Genomic DNA, 15,182 nt, shown 5'->3' with positions numbered 1-15,182 from the left:
TTTCACAAATATTGGTTCAGTCCACAAAATGGCTGCCTCCATTGTGTGCAAGTGAGAGGTGCAACGGAGTGGATGGTAATCTATCACCATACACCACCTACAATGTATATAGTTCCATCGATGGGCTATGGTATAATTTTAATCAAGACTTATATAAAATGTGTATAATAAAAGTTATATGTACTCACGACCTTCAGTGGTGGTTTCTGTTCTTAAAAATATTAAGTAGCAATCTATAAAACAATATATTTAACAGGCTTTTTTTTTTACTAATGATCTCAACTTCTCTTAGTTTAACAGTTTTTCTTTTCTTATATTATTTTCTGGGATAGTTCCTAGTGAATTGATGTTGTTGTTGTTGTTATTATGTAGAATTTATAAAGTGGCAACATATTACACAGCACTATAGACATAGTGGATCACGGAACAAAACAAATGATGTATGACATGAACAGAGGGTAAAGGTAGTTTTTTTTATTGTAAAATTGTATGCTGATGGGGGTCCGCTTTTGTACTAATGGTTGGGTATTAAATAAATATTTCAATGATGATTAATAATTTGTTTTAGTTGGTAATGCACTACACTTTTGCAATACAGGGGATTATAGAGTCCACCTTAAACTATATTGAGTCCCATTGTTCATCTGACAAAAAAAAGAGAACATTTTGTAATTGACTTTTTTTGTTCATCTTAAAGCTACTAATGACAATGACATCTTTATTTTAATACTAAAATCCCCATTCTTTGTCAATGTACCTCCTCCTTTTCCTTTCCAAGTGGCATTTTAAACGAAGGGAGGTAATGACACAGATTAAGCAATGCATTCCGGTACCCATTTAAAAATAAAGGTGTCCCGTAACACTGTAGCTTTGTTAGGAAGAATAAAAATGTACTTGCAAGGATTCCAATCTATTATAAGATAAGGTCAATTGCACCGGTGGCGTTTTATGTTGGGGTGACAACTATAAAATTATAAGTTCAACCTAAACAATATATATATTAGGGATAGACAACTTTCACCACTGCAGATGCTTCTTAGCTATATATTTCTTATTGAAGGTTTCCTATGAATGATCAACGATATCTACAATGTTCGATTATGTGACTAAAGTAAATTCTTCTGTTAAATATTGTTCTGACATAAGTTTATAATATCTGTTTTTATGTGTTTCTAGAGAGCCATCGCACAATGGTCAACTTCACCATCCAAGAAGTCCTGGGCATTGCCATATTGCTAATTCATTACACATCTTGCCAACAAAGTCCAAACAATGAGGACGCTTCATCTTTCGGTTTCACCCAGAATTTCTACCATACAACGATTCATGAAAACTCTGCTCCCAAAACCTATGTAGTGAGCAGGGTGAAAATGGGTGTTTATTTGAAGGACCCTCAATGGACAGTAAAGTACCGGATTGTATCTGGAGACCCTAGTGGTCTCTTCAAAACAGAGGAGCTTGTGGTTGGGGATTTCTGTTTTTTACGAATAAGGATACGGAGTGGCAATACAGCCCTTTTAAATAGGGAAGTCAAAGACAATTATCAGTTGCTCGTCCATGCTTCTGAGAAATCACTGAAGCATGAGATACGGACTAAAGTTGTCATTCAAATTTTGGACATAAATGATCTGAGGCCTCTTTTCTCGACAACATCTTACAAGTTCACAATCAATGAAGATGCTCCTCTTAAAACGGTCATTGGTAAGATAAGTGCTACAGATGCCGACTTGGGCCAGAATTCTATGTTCTACTACACCATCAACACAAAGTCCCCATTCTTTTGTGTCCATCCAACGAGTGGTATTATCATGTTAATTGGCCAGTTGAATGCAACCCAGACAACTTTCCACAAGCTTGAAATTCTAGCTGTTGACCGCATGAGAAAAATTTCAGAGGGCAATGGGTTTGGGAATGTGGCTTCTCTGGAGGTCTCGGTGCAACCAGCTCTGAGAAAGCCACCTGTCATTTCCTCGGTAACGATAGCCACGGCTGACTCGTCGGAGAGGCTTCTTTATGCCACTGTAGTCATGGATTTAGCAGATCCAGAGTGCAGCATAAATTCTGTGGAGATTGTAGATGGAGATCCAAATAATTATTTCAAGGTTCTAAGGTCTTATGTAGGGAAAAATGAATTTACTGTGGTGTCCACTGCGCAGATTAACTGGCTGGAACACTCTCAAGGATTTAATCTGAGCCTTCAAGCTAAAGACAAGAGCAAGCCACCTGTTTATTCCCCTCTTAAAACCATTTACATTCCGCCATGGAGATATGCTTTGGCAAGGTTTGACATGGACCTTTATAAAGTACAGATAAGCGAATGTGCCCCACCTGGCAGTCATGTTATGGTAGTTAAAATTATTCCAGCAGTTCCATCTGTGGAATATTATTTTAAAACCTCTACTGACAAGTTCAAGCTTAATGCTAAAACTGGCTTGATCACCACCAGCAAACATATGGATATAAAAGACCAGTCTCAATTCCATTTGGAAATTACAGCACTCGATGGACAGGTCTCTACCTCCATTACTGTTGACCTCATAGATTGTAATAATCACTACCCAGTGTTCTCTCTGTCTAAATATGAGGGCACATTTAATGAAAATGCCCCTCAAGGAACAAGGATTTTACAAGTTATTGCCACTGATGCTGACCAGGGAAACAATGGGAACATCACCTACAAGTTGGTTGGTTCAAAATCTTCTCCATTTATCATTGACCCATTTACAGGGGTTATTTCCAACAGTAGGATGCTCGACTATGAGCTAAATCAAAGGTTATATAATTTAAAGGTCTGGGCATCAGACTTGGGTGCACCATTCCGTAGGCAAACTGAAGTTTACATATCCCTCATCCTTAACAATTTGAATGACAATGCTCCTGTTTTTGAGAAAATCAACTGCGATATAAGCATTCCAAGAGACATGTCCATTGGGGAGAAAGTGGTTGAACTCTCTGCGGTGGATGTAGATGAGCTTCAGACTATACAGTACATGATCCTTTCTGGTAATGAGCTACAGAAATTCAGGTTAGACCCCACATCTGGCGATATTACAGTTAGAGGGGACTTTTATAGTCCACTATCTGCACTGCCTTCCTTCTACTCATTAGTTATTACTGCTAGTGATGGAGAAAATAATGCTGTACCTACAGTTGTCAACATCACAATATTAGACAAAGGTTCTCCAAAGTCTATTCATTGTGAAGAGACAGGGGTGGTAAACAAAATAATGGAGAACATGAAAAATTCATTTAATTTACAGACTGAAAATCAAATCTATGAGGAGGACACAGCTTTCAACATCCACCCGATAAACAATTATGTTCCCCAGTTTGATGACAATTTCCCAGTATCTGTTGATGTGGCTGAGAACATTACTGTCAACTCTACTGTTGCTCAGCTCTCTGTGATTGACCTGGATAGCGGTTTCAATGGCAAACTAGTCTATGTGATATCTGAAGGAAGTGATGATGGTTGCTTTGACATTAACATGGAAACAGGCGAGTTGACTGTTTCTTCACCTTTAGACCATGAAACCACAAGTTCCTATATCCTTAATATTACTGTTTATGACCTTGGGACTCCTCAAAAGTCCTCTTGGAAAATTCTAGCCATTAATGTACTGGATGTAAATGATAATGAGCCCAAATTTCCATCATCGGGGTATTGTGTGGTGTTACGAGAGGATGCTAAGATAGGCAGTGTTGTCCTTAAAATAAAGGCTGATGATGTTGACAAGGAAGACAATGGTAGGGTAAGATATTCACTTCTAACGCCAACAGAGAAGTTTACCATTGATAGTGTCACAGGTGACTTAACAGTTAAGAGCATGTTGGACAGAGAGCTGATGCCAAAATATAAACTGAAAGTAGAGGCGAGAGACCAACCCAAAAAAGACAGACAACTTTTTGCTGTCACTGATGTTACTATAACGTTAGAAGATGTCAATGACAATGCGCCATACTGTCAGCCAGTAACTGCCAATGTGAAAATTGCAGAGGACATTCCTGCCGGAACTGTTTTATATTTTGTGGATGCTCAGGATTTCGACACTGGCCCTAATGGAGAAGTGTCGTATTCTCTAATTAACGACGAACAAGGGATATTTCGTGTGGATAAGTTGACAGGGGCTTTGATTCTGGAGAACGAACTTGACTTTGAGAAGAAGTCATTCTACAACCTGACCGTCAGAGCTACAGATGCCGGCCACCCGTTTCCACATTCTTCAGTGTGCCATGTGGAGGTGCAAGTGTTGGATGTCAATGAAAACCTGCAACCACCTTTGTTTCAATCGTTTGTCTTTCATTGGTCAGTACTGGAAAACTCACCGCCCGGAACTCTAGTGCATTCCATTACAGCTCAGGACGAAGATAAGGGAAAAGATGGTGAAATACGTTATTCAATAAAGGATGGAACAGACCTCTCAGTTTTCAGCATCGATGAAGAGACAGGTGGGTTATATTTTATACTTGTTGTGAATGTTATTTACAAGGACAGATTTACCTGTATGATCATCTCAATGTCCTCTTGTGACATGACAAATATCAGAATGCGTGGCCAAAATGACCAAGCAGGTAGATCAAAATCTGATTGCTATCGATCAGGTGTTGAGCGGTTTGCTTGCAAAATGGACCTCTAAAGCACATGAACCACTGGTTCTGCCTGATTGCCAAATAACTTGATCAGTGCAAATTAGTTCACTGTCTGTATGACCAAATTAGATTAAGATTTGCTCATTCACTGATGGCCAAATTCATGTGTGACAAAACAGATCAAAGTTCCAGTTGGTCACCGACCAGGCCAAATGACCAGTTATGAGCTAAAGTGGCCACCGTTAGATTGTATTTACTTGTGTATCAGCTATTACACTTTAGTGTGAAGTAAATGTACTTAGCAATATCACTAAAGCATATTTATGGATATAGATATCTTTAAACAGCTTTTGATTGTATACAACTGTATCTGTTTTCCATGTCAGATTCCCATTTTTTAGAATTGAAAACGTGATGTAGGGCATTTGTGTGTCTAAATTACCAAGATTCAAATACCGCATGAGACCCAGTAAATAAAATTAAATATTGTAGCCTATTAGGGTTATTTATTACATGCAGCACAAGACGTGGGTCTGGGCACAGCTGTCTTGCACATACTTACAGCCATTATACTTGCCTGCTTTAATCTAAAGATGGAGCTTATTGTTCTCAAAACGTCCAGAGTGGCCGTAACAGTACATTGAAAACACGCGGAAGCTGATGTAGAGTTGGACGCGGAATGCGAGTAAATCATACCTGCCCACTCTCCCGGAATTTCAGGGAGACTCCCGAAAATCTGGGTAGGTCTCCTGGACTCCCAGGAGGGCAGGCCATCCTCCCGCATCCTGCCCACTTCCTAGTAAAGTGGGAAGGATGGGAGGACAGTTTGCGGTGAATCGGGTCATGTTGGTCAAAATGAGGCGACTCACCGAGCCCTTATTGTACTTGGTCTGCGTTTGCACATCTCGTCCCCTTCACTTCTATCACTCTCCAGTTGTAATGAGGCGCAAGTGACAGATACACACAAGTCTGCATTGGCGCATATTCTCAGTCCTCTTTGTGGGCATGCACAGCGCGAATTTGCAAAATCTAAGAGTAGAGTTTATAATTTTACTTCCACAAATGGCTTATTATGAGGCAGAAATGAGCATTGCCGGTGTTTATTTTATGGTTGGATTGGGCAAATGTCAGATGTACACAGGTGTTGCTACAGTGTCACTTTGCTTGCGCACATGCAAAATACAGTCGCCAGCACTACTCCACAATGAGCCGCATCTTTTCATCGTGCATATATGTAGGAATTGTTGGTGGATCACAGGGCATGAGTGAGTTCCTGTAATTAATTTTACACAGTGCACATAAGGTACAATGCTGGACTGCAGAACTAAAGCCAACTGCAATAGTTTTGCCCTCTTTCTCTCTAGATAAAAACTGATTTCAAATGTTGATGTCTAAAATTAAAGGCTATTTTTAAATAGGAATGGAAATCTGAGCCCCACCCAGTATATTTATATATAGATATATATATAGAGAGAGAGAGACTCTCCCTTAATGCTTTATAAATCCCCCATATTTGTCCTCAACAATTCTTTCTTCTGTCTTGGGAATTAGAGATAAAAATAAGTACAATACTGTGTATTGCAAAATGTGTGACCTAATTATGATTCAGCTGCTCTAAGTAATGACAGCAATGACCTCACTTTTCAGGTTCTGTCCGGACAGAGGCTCCTCTAGATCGAGAATCCGTTTCACGTTACTGGTTGACCATCTACGCTACAGACTTGGGTTCCGTTCCTCTGTTCTCTGTTGCTGAGGTCTACATTGAAGTGACAGATGTCAATGATAACATCCCTCAGTTTTCCAAAGCCGTGTTTTATGCCTCAGTGTCTGAAAACTCTTCACCTAATGTCTCCGTCCTTCACCTGGACGCCACGGATGCCGACTCCGTTTCAGCTGGCAAACTTTCCTTCCAGTTCTCTAGTGGGAACAGTCAAGGATTTTTCACACTGAACCCAAATACGGGTAAGTAGGATTTAAAACCTGACAGTCTAACAGCTCAATGACAGTTAATGACTGTTACTTGTTTATTATGTACTTTTTGTACTTAATAGTTTGTTGTAACTGTTGCTTTTTTTATGCGTTTTTAAGCAGTTAAATAATTCTACTAAAGCTATTTATAGGCTGTTTTTAGTAAAGTTTGTTTGGGAGGCAGCTGGAGAAGCTCCACATGTGCTAATGTGTATGAGCCCTTAGTGATGTCTCTATTTCCCTGTATTCTCGCCAATATCACTCAGGCAACATGTCTGACCCACTATTGTGAGAAATGCATTGTTCACTCGCTAAGAGCACAAAGAGCCAGCAAAAGGAAAATCTATTTGCATTTTATAAGAGTTAAAAAAAAACATACAGTCATGGACAAAAGTTTTGAGAATGACACAAGTATTGGTTTCCACAAAGTTTGCTCCTTCAGTGTTTTTAGACCTTTTTGTCAGATGTTGCTATGGTATACTGAAGTAAAATTACAAGAATTTCATGTGTCAAAGGCTTTTATTGACAATTACATTAAGTTTATGCGAAGAGCCAATATTTGCAGTGTTGACCCTTCTTTTTGAAGACCTCTGCAATTTGCCCTGGCATGCTGTCAATCAACTTCTGGGCCACATACTGACTGATGGCCACCCATTCTTGCTGGAAAAGGCACTGTTCATCACCAAACTGTTCTTGGACGGTTGGGAGAAGTTGCTCTTGGAGGATGTTTTGGGACCATTCTTTATTCATGGCTGTGTTCTTAGCCAAAATTGTGAGTGAGCACAGTACCTTGGCTGAGAAGCAATCCGACACATGAATGGTCTCAGGATGCTTTACTATTGGCATGACACAGGACTGATGGTAGCGCTCATCTTTCCTTCTCCAGACAAGCATTTTTCCAGATGCTCCAAACAATCTGAAAAGGGATTCGTCAGAGAAAATGACTTTACCCCAGTCCTCAGCAGTCCAATCCCTTTACCTTTTGCAGATTATCAGTCTGTCCCTGATGCTTTTCCTGGATGGCTTCTTTGCTGGGCTTCTTGATACCAGGCCATCCTCCAAAAGTCTTCGCCTTACTGTATGTGCAGACGCACTCACACCTGCCTGTTGCCATTCCTGAACAAGCTCTGCACTGGTGGTGCCCCGATCCCGCAGCTGAATCAACTTTAGGAGACTGTCCTGGCGCTTGCTGGACTTTCTTGGGCACTCTGAAGCCTTCTTCACAACTATTGAACCTCTCTCCTTGAAGTTCTTGATGATCTATCAGATCATCAAGAATGGGTGATTTAGGTGCAATCTTACTTGCAGCAATATCCTTGCCTGTGAAGCCCTTTTTGTGCAGAGCAATGATGACTGCACATGTTTCCTTGCAGATAACCATGGTTAGCAGAGGAAGAACAATCATATCAAGCACAACCCACCTTTTAAAGCTTCCAGTCTGTTATTCTAACTCAATCAGCATGACAGAGTGATCTCCAGCCTTGTCCTTGTCAACACTCTCCCCTGTGTTAATGAGAGATTCACTGACCTGATGTCAGCTGGTCCTTTTGTGGCAGGGCTTAAATGCAGTGGAAATGTTGTTTTGGGAATAAAGTTCACTGTCATGGCAAAGAGGGACTTTAAAATGAATTGCAATTCATCTGATCACTCTTCATGACATTCTGGAGTATATGCAAATTGCCATCATGAAAACTGAGCCAGCAGACTTTGTGAAAATAACATTTGTGTCATTCTTAAAACTTTTGGCCATGATTGTAGTTTTGCTACCGATTCAAAATGTTCCTTTGCTTCCTGTGTGACTCTTGCATCTAAACTCCATTAGAAGCAATACATTTTTTAAAACTTTATTTGTAGACAGTCGCACTGTAAAAAAGAGATCAGTTCATAAGTTTGAATCCCCCTCGGCAGATGAATCAGATTGTACTGGATTCATCATGTTTTAAACTTCTCCTGCTCCCTTGACTTCTCCCTAACTAATCTGACTCATCCATGTCACCACTCCCCAAACCGTACACTGATCCTCACTCTGATCCAATGTGTACTGTGAAACAGATTAGCAGAGTGACATTGCTGAAAATGTTTGTCTTACATGCTTACACTTTCACCCTATATTACAGTTGCATAATTTGCAACCTATCTTTTTTTCATGAGGGCATTATTGCGGAACAAAAGGTGTCTTTAAAAATGCATTGCGGGCCTTGACATTCCCAATACACAGCTCCAGTTTCTAGGAAACTGAATGTAAGTTGTGAGGACAGATGCTTGAAGTGCAGTAAGTGTTATTTGACATATAGCCTCTATAATGGGAATAATTCTGCGCTCTACTGTAAAATAAAAGAATATTACAAGCCAACAAGGATTTCCCTGCCATATTAAAGTGTGCTTTTATATAGACCAAATAGTAAGGGGTAGATTCTTTACAATACTCAAGTTTCAATTTTGAAGAAAGCAAATTACATTTATCTAGTGCTTCTTGTATCCAGGTGTGTTTCACTTTCACGACGAGTTATGCATGGACATGTTCAAAATGAGTCATGTTCCACAAGTGACATCACTATTTTCTTAATATAAGTTATAGTTTATGGAAGTGACATCACTATTATCGAAGGGATATAAGCATATATTTTACCGGATAGCTTACATATATGCATGTCACTTTTTAAGTGACAGTAAAGGAAACGTAAGAAGACCACTATCACTCCTTGACCAAAGGTGGATCGTTGAGTAGTAAGAAAACTCTTTGGCAGATGTTTTCCAATAGACATACCTGGGTGGTTAGTGTTGCAGTAACCGCTAGGACCTTGGATTGGTTTCCTTTGAGTTTGTATGTTTTCTAATAGACATAACTGGGTGGTTAGTGTCTCTGCTACCGCCGAGGTCTTGGGTTGGTTTTCTTGGAGTTTGTATGTTCTCCCGTGTTAATGATGGCTGGTTCCAATTTCCTCCAGTGGTCAAATGACAAACTGGCAGATTGATTGACCTGACCATCCGTGGAAGGGATATTTGATTGCAAGCTCCTCTGGAACATGGACTAATGAGCGTGAATAAAATTCTCTGAATGTACAGTGGTGAGGAATATGTTGGCACAATATGAATATAAGGTGATAAAAACGTCATATTCTCTCTTGTTTACCTGGGCACGATTGGTACGTATGCATAAATTACTTCATGTGTGCCATGGTCACTACTATAGCACTTGTAACATATGTATATACATAGAATATAAGTATTTTGGTGCAAGGCAAGTTTGGGCTCCTCTTAGGATTTTGTGCTTGTTCTTGTTCAGGATCACTGATGGCAGTAACATTCCTTGCCAGTCTCTTCTCTGGTTTCTCGGGTTGCCAGTTGGGTGTTAATTCCATTTTCCATGAATGTAAAGTTTACAGAGGGAGCGCATCAACAACTTGTATGAAACAGGTCAGCGAGCAGAATGGACCGTTTCCAGCCGTAAGAAAGCCTGGCACACTCTAGGCCTTGAATTATTTTAACTCGGGGTCTATTTGCTAAAATTTGCCGATGAGGTTGATTTCCTGTCGCCGCTTTTTGCAGCGATGGAAAATCACTTATCGCCGCAATCTATCAATAAAATATCACAGCGGCAGCTGCCTTGGCAATACTGGTCTGGAACGGTTACGATTAGCTTATCGCTTGCCCAGCTAACCGGTCCGCGCATGTGCGACTTGGGTCTTTAGTTTCACTTTGTAAAAGAATAAAAAAATGGTAAAACATAGATTAAAAATATTTAAACAATATATTTAAAAACCATTGCCTAATAAAGAAATGCTTTATTTAAACAATAAAACATGTTTCATTAATTATATTCTGTAATCACCATCCTCGGATGCTTTGAGAAATGCAGCAAATCTTGCCGGTGACCTCGTGATGTGTGGGGCTAAGCCCTATCTCCTGTAGAATATCCATTATTGCCTGAGACAGATAATAAATACACCCCAATGTCCTTGAATTCCGCTCAAAAATATGTTTTTTTCATTAGTTCTTTAATAAATGACAGCACAATTTGGTCAATTGAAATTATTTTGTTTTCACAAAATCAATCAATACTTTTTTGGAGGTACTAATTTTTTACAAACATACGGGTTATTTTGTATATTAACAATGCTCCTTGTTTTTGTTAGCTCAGTGCAGTGGTTGGCTGCCTGTGGCTCTCCAGCTGCCTTGGGACTACTAGTCCCAGCATGACTCCGATAGACCCAGAGGGGAGGTTAAGTGTAAGGATGGAAGGGGGTGGGGCGAGGTGAATTTAATCATTTTGGCCTTGCCCCCACAACACAATGACGCAGAAGCGACATTTTGTAGCAAGGGGTGGGGCCGAAATGAATCAAATCATGTCACAGAGGCTCCCATCATTAGGAAGCGGACAGGATGCAGGAAAATAGCCAGAATTCAGGAGTCTCCCGAGCATTCCTGGAGAGTGGGGAAGTATCAGATTAAGTATATTGTTTTTTTAATAACATAGAGCAATGTGCCCTTGTGTTGCTTCCCATAACAACCAATTAGATTCTAATATGAAGGAAAAACAAATGTGGTTCCTATGTGTTACCCATACTTGCCAACTCTCCCTGAATGTCAGGGAGACACCCTGAAATAGGGGTGATCTCCCTCACTCCCTGAAGAGTCTGGCATTCTCCCTGATGCTGAGTCAGTACAAGACGTGGTTGGCTTCGGCATCTGTGGCATGATGGCACAGTTCAGAAACTGTGTACTATGTCCATGTATTGATGCCTATGGAGGTGGCCATTTTCATGGAGACCAAGATTTAATCAAAGACTAACAGGTAAGACAATATGACTTCAGTAATGGAGTAATGGAGACAGAAATGTAAAAGACACTTCAGTCTCTAGAGATTCATTAGCTGCTTTTCTTTAACGCATAGTTGCCTACTCTCCAGGAATATCCGGGAGGCTCCAGCATTTCTAGGAGACCTTCCGGGCTCCCGGGAGAGCAGGGCAACCACCCAATTCTCGCCCCCGCAATAGACGGGGTGGGGCTTATTGATGCAAATATTGTCATCCTAGCCTCGCCCCCTGCTGTAATTGACCAAAATTGTGAGGGGGCAGGGTCAAAATGATGCGACTCATCAAGCCCCGCCCCCGCACGACCACCTTCCCCGGGATCTCCCTGAAGCCAACGAGGAAAAGTTAGCAAGTATGGTGTTACCTCACACATGTGCACATAGGACTGTGTTATTCTATATACTCCATTAAGTTGTTGATAGGTAAAGAAGCACAGACACAACAACGTGTGTCTTGTCTCCTTGTATGGTTTTGAGTACATTGAACAAGCTATGTAGTGTTCTGCATGCTGTTACCTCTACATGTAGCAACCTGTCATTAGACTTTTCATCTCACACAAATCCTCCAGGCTTTTGTTTCTTAAACACACATTTTAACTGCCGACTCCCTCAATTACACAAGTACGGAATTGAGACGTGAAAACAACATCATTTGTCATTTTCATTCAGGAGGAGATTTTTGCCTAAAATTCAGGGCACATGTTGTAATGCAGGGCAGCCAAACAATAGGGTATAGAAAATGTAAGTTCACTCGTCACAATAGGCTTTGTGTCTTTTAATCATTTATGATTATGACCAAATAGTTACAATTAGCACTGCTTAACCTCTGACTACATCATCATTCTGTCATGTTTCTAACAGTAAAATGCCACTCAAGTTTTAGGTTCTGTTGCCCTTGTCTATTGACCTATTACAGCTGTGTTTCTCAAACCTGTAGCCTATTTGCCCCCAATAGGTCACTTTCCCATTTCAGATCCTACAAAAAGGACAGTTTTTGACAGGCCTGGGCTCGGAATCTGTCAACTCTGACATTTTCCAGAATGGGTTCTATACCTGAGCTCATTAGTGGCTGGTCTGAGCCAACAAACTTTTTTGAAAGTGTGCTGCTCAGACTTTATCAGCGTTTCAGCTCTGCTTTCATCAGTGGGTCAAGATGGCTGCACTAACACCAACAAATGGTCATTGTAGTCTGTCATTGGCAGTTGCAGTTATTAATAATAAAGCCTTGAACCAGGGCCAATACAGTGCTAGGCCTTCCCCATTTAAGCTCAGTGGTGTAAGCATGACCTTGACATGAAATAAACAATTATGTGTGTTTTAGTGGGTGATCACGATAATACTATGTGAATGAGGGCCCATGCTTTGAGCATTGGCTAGGGCCCATGACTGTTTTTAAGTCAAAACTGGCCATTGGTATAAATATACAAAGGATAGATAGCCACTATACACTACAGCTAAGGCTGCAGACCAATAGTATGTGTCCATGATACATCCAACCTGATCTCCATTCATTATAAATTCTGTATATCCAACATGTGTTAAAGGGATTGATGTCCAAGTCCACAAGATGTTCATTTTAAACCCTAGATGGTCTATGGCGTCCTTAAAAATCCACAGCTTAGTAATCCTGGTCCATTCTGCATTTTATATAAACCAGTGATCAATTATCCTTATTCGACATGAAGTTTATGCAATGTTAGGTATGTGGCTGGATGAGCTTCATGCTGTGCAGTGAGGATGAAAGTAACCTGAAATTTACACTTTGTGTGCCAGACACGCGAGGTGCCTGTAGTGCAATATGACTTTGTAAATTACAGCATTGCACAATGTAAGTATAGGCCAATATGTGAGTAGCACAGGAGTTTTTCTTAAATAATTGACATTATAACGTGTGTGAGTCGCCTTTTACAAAGCCGCGCATTATGTATTGACAGCTTCAAAAATGATTGGGGATTATTCTTATGACCCACTAAGCTGCCACCTGAAAGTCTTTCTTTTACTTGGTGATAATGGTATTGTGCAGTAGCATAATTTAAAGAGCCGCTTGACAGTCACAAGCCCCAGCTGACTAGTTAGTTAGGTCACAGGTCAAGTGATGAAAGGTTTGTTCAGTTCTCAGGCAAGGGCTTCAGTAACTAAAGACCTGTCTATGAAGCACTGTGCGCTTCTGAATTCCCACTGTGGGCCCATGCCCACTGTGGTGGATTTTGCATTAAAAAAATTCAAATTGAAACTGCATGTAAAAGAATATTAACGCAATGTGTCTGATAAAGTGTTTGATATGTGGTTTACATGCAATACATACGCATGCAATACAGAGCTTTTCATATTCATTTGAATGGGGTTTCCAGCATATGTGCTGCATATAGAAATCCCATTAAAATGAATGGGCTATTAAAATAAATGGTGCCATAAATGCCATAAAAAGCGGCATACATAAAAAAATAAAAATATGGGCAGTGTAACCCCCAACCATAATTAATTTTTCCACCAGCCCCACCTCTAAACAGTCTGTAATAGTTACCAATAACGCAGGGAAACATGAATCCTGGGGTCCTCGTCTTCTAGTTGGGTCATTCCATGTCAGCTCAACCAGGGTTGTCCACCACCCATCTCAGATTTCTATGAAAATATTTTAGTTAAGAGAGGATGTCAAAACAATTATTTCTGCCAAATACCTTGACTGTCTGACAATTAGTTGATTAAATATAATAGTTTACAACCTTCTCCTTATCGGCCACCCCCTCTCTCATCTCGCTCTTCTAGATCTGTACTTAACGCCGCTGCTAGGCTTATTTTCATCTCTCGCCGTTCCACCTCTGTATCCCCACTCTACCAAGCCCTTCACTGGCTCCCCTTCCCCTACAGAATCCTTTTCAAGCTCCTCACTCTGACTTACAAGGCCCTCGCCAACTCCACTGCTCCCTACATCTCTAACCTTATCTCTATTCACACTCCCTCCCGCTCACTGTAATCGTCCAACGATCGTCGCCTCTCTTCCCCTCTGATTACCTCCTCTCACGCACGTATCCAAGACTTCTCCCACGCCGCTCCCCTCCATTGGAACAAGCTCCCCCGCTCCATCAGAACTTCTCCTATTCTGTCCTCTTCCAAACGAACATTAAAAACCCACCTTTTCCTTAAAGCCTTCCAGTCTCATGCCTAAACTCCCACCGGTCGTTTACCTCTCTTTCTCATCCCTTCTTCCCTTCTCCCCCTTCCTCGACTCCGTCTCCGTTTCTCCCGTCTCTCCGTCTCATCCATGTGTCTGTCTGTCTTCCCCTCCCTTTAGATTGTTCGCTCCTTTGAGCAGGGCTCTCCTACCTTCTGTTTCCATCACTTTTAACTGCGCTCTCCAGCTACTCAGCTCACCTCCTCTCAGTCCCTCTGCCCTCTGTCTCCTCTCGCTTCTCTCCGCTCCCCTCAGTGACTCTCAACCTGTCATCCGTGCCCACCCTCTTGGGCCATAGTTACCTGCCTATACTCACTTTTCCCCTCCCTCCCTCTCTTTCATGCTGTGCCTGACCCCCCAGAGTTATAGTGATTACTGTTACTTGTACTGTGCTGTTTCACCTTGTACTGTGCCATTGTTTGTCCTTGTACGGCGCTACGGATACTTTGTGGCGCCCTATAAATAAAAATTAATAATAATAATAATAATAATAATAATAATAATAATAGTTTACTAATCGCGGCTTCTTTATCCAGTTTACATGAGGCAGATAAAGTAATTTGGTTTGGATTTTTGGATTTAGGAGGAAGAGTTACCTTAGGGGTCCAAATTTTGTGTTGATTCCTTAATAAACACCCG

General features: G+C 40.9%; 1 protein-coding gene across 1 annotated transcript in view; it reads left to right on the top strand.

The window, feature by feature from the left end:
• FAT2 (FAT atypical cadherin 2) overlaps positions 1–15,182 on the top strand; it is a 107,994-nt gene that overhangs the window by 36,164 nt on the left and 56,648 nt on the right. The window contains exons 2-3 of the mRNA XM_075210095.1: positions 1,177–4,449; positions 6,238–6,552. Coding sequence (XP_075066196.1) covers positions 1,191–4,449; positions 6,238–6,552 — 3,574 coding nt within the window. The 5' untranslated portion in view covers positions 1,177–1,190. The remainder of the gene's footprint in view (positions 1–1,176; positions 4,450–6,237; positions 6,553–15,182) is intronic.

This window comes from Mixophyes fleayi, chromosome 4 (assembly GCF_038048845.1).
Source record: "Mixophyes fleayi isolate aMixFle1 chromosome 4, aMixFle1.hap1, whole genome shotgun sequence".
Classification (NCBI taxonomy): domain Eukaryota; kingdom Metazoa; phylum Chordata; class Amphibia; order Anura; family Limnodynastidae; genus Mixophyes; species Mixophyes fleayi.
The sequence above is the reverse complement of the archived record's forward strand: the minus strand, read 5'-3'. Positions and strand labels throughout refer to the sequence as shown.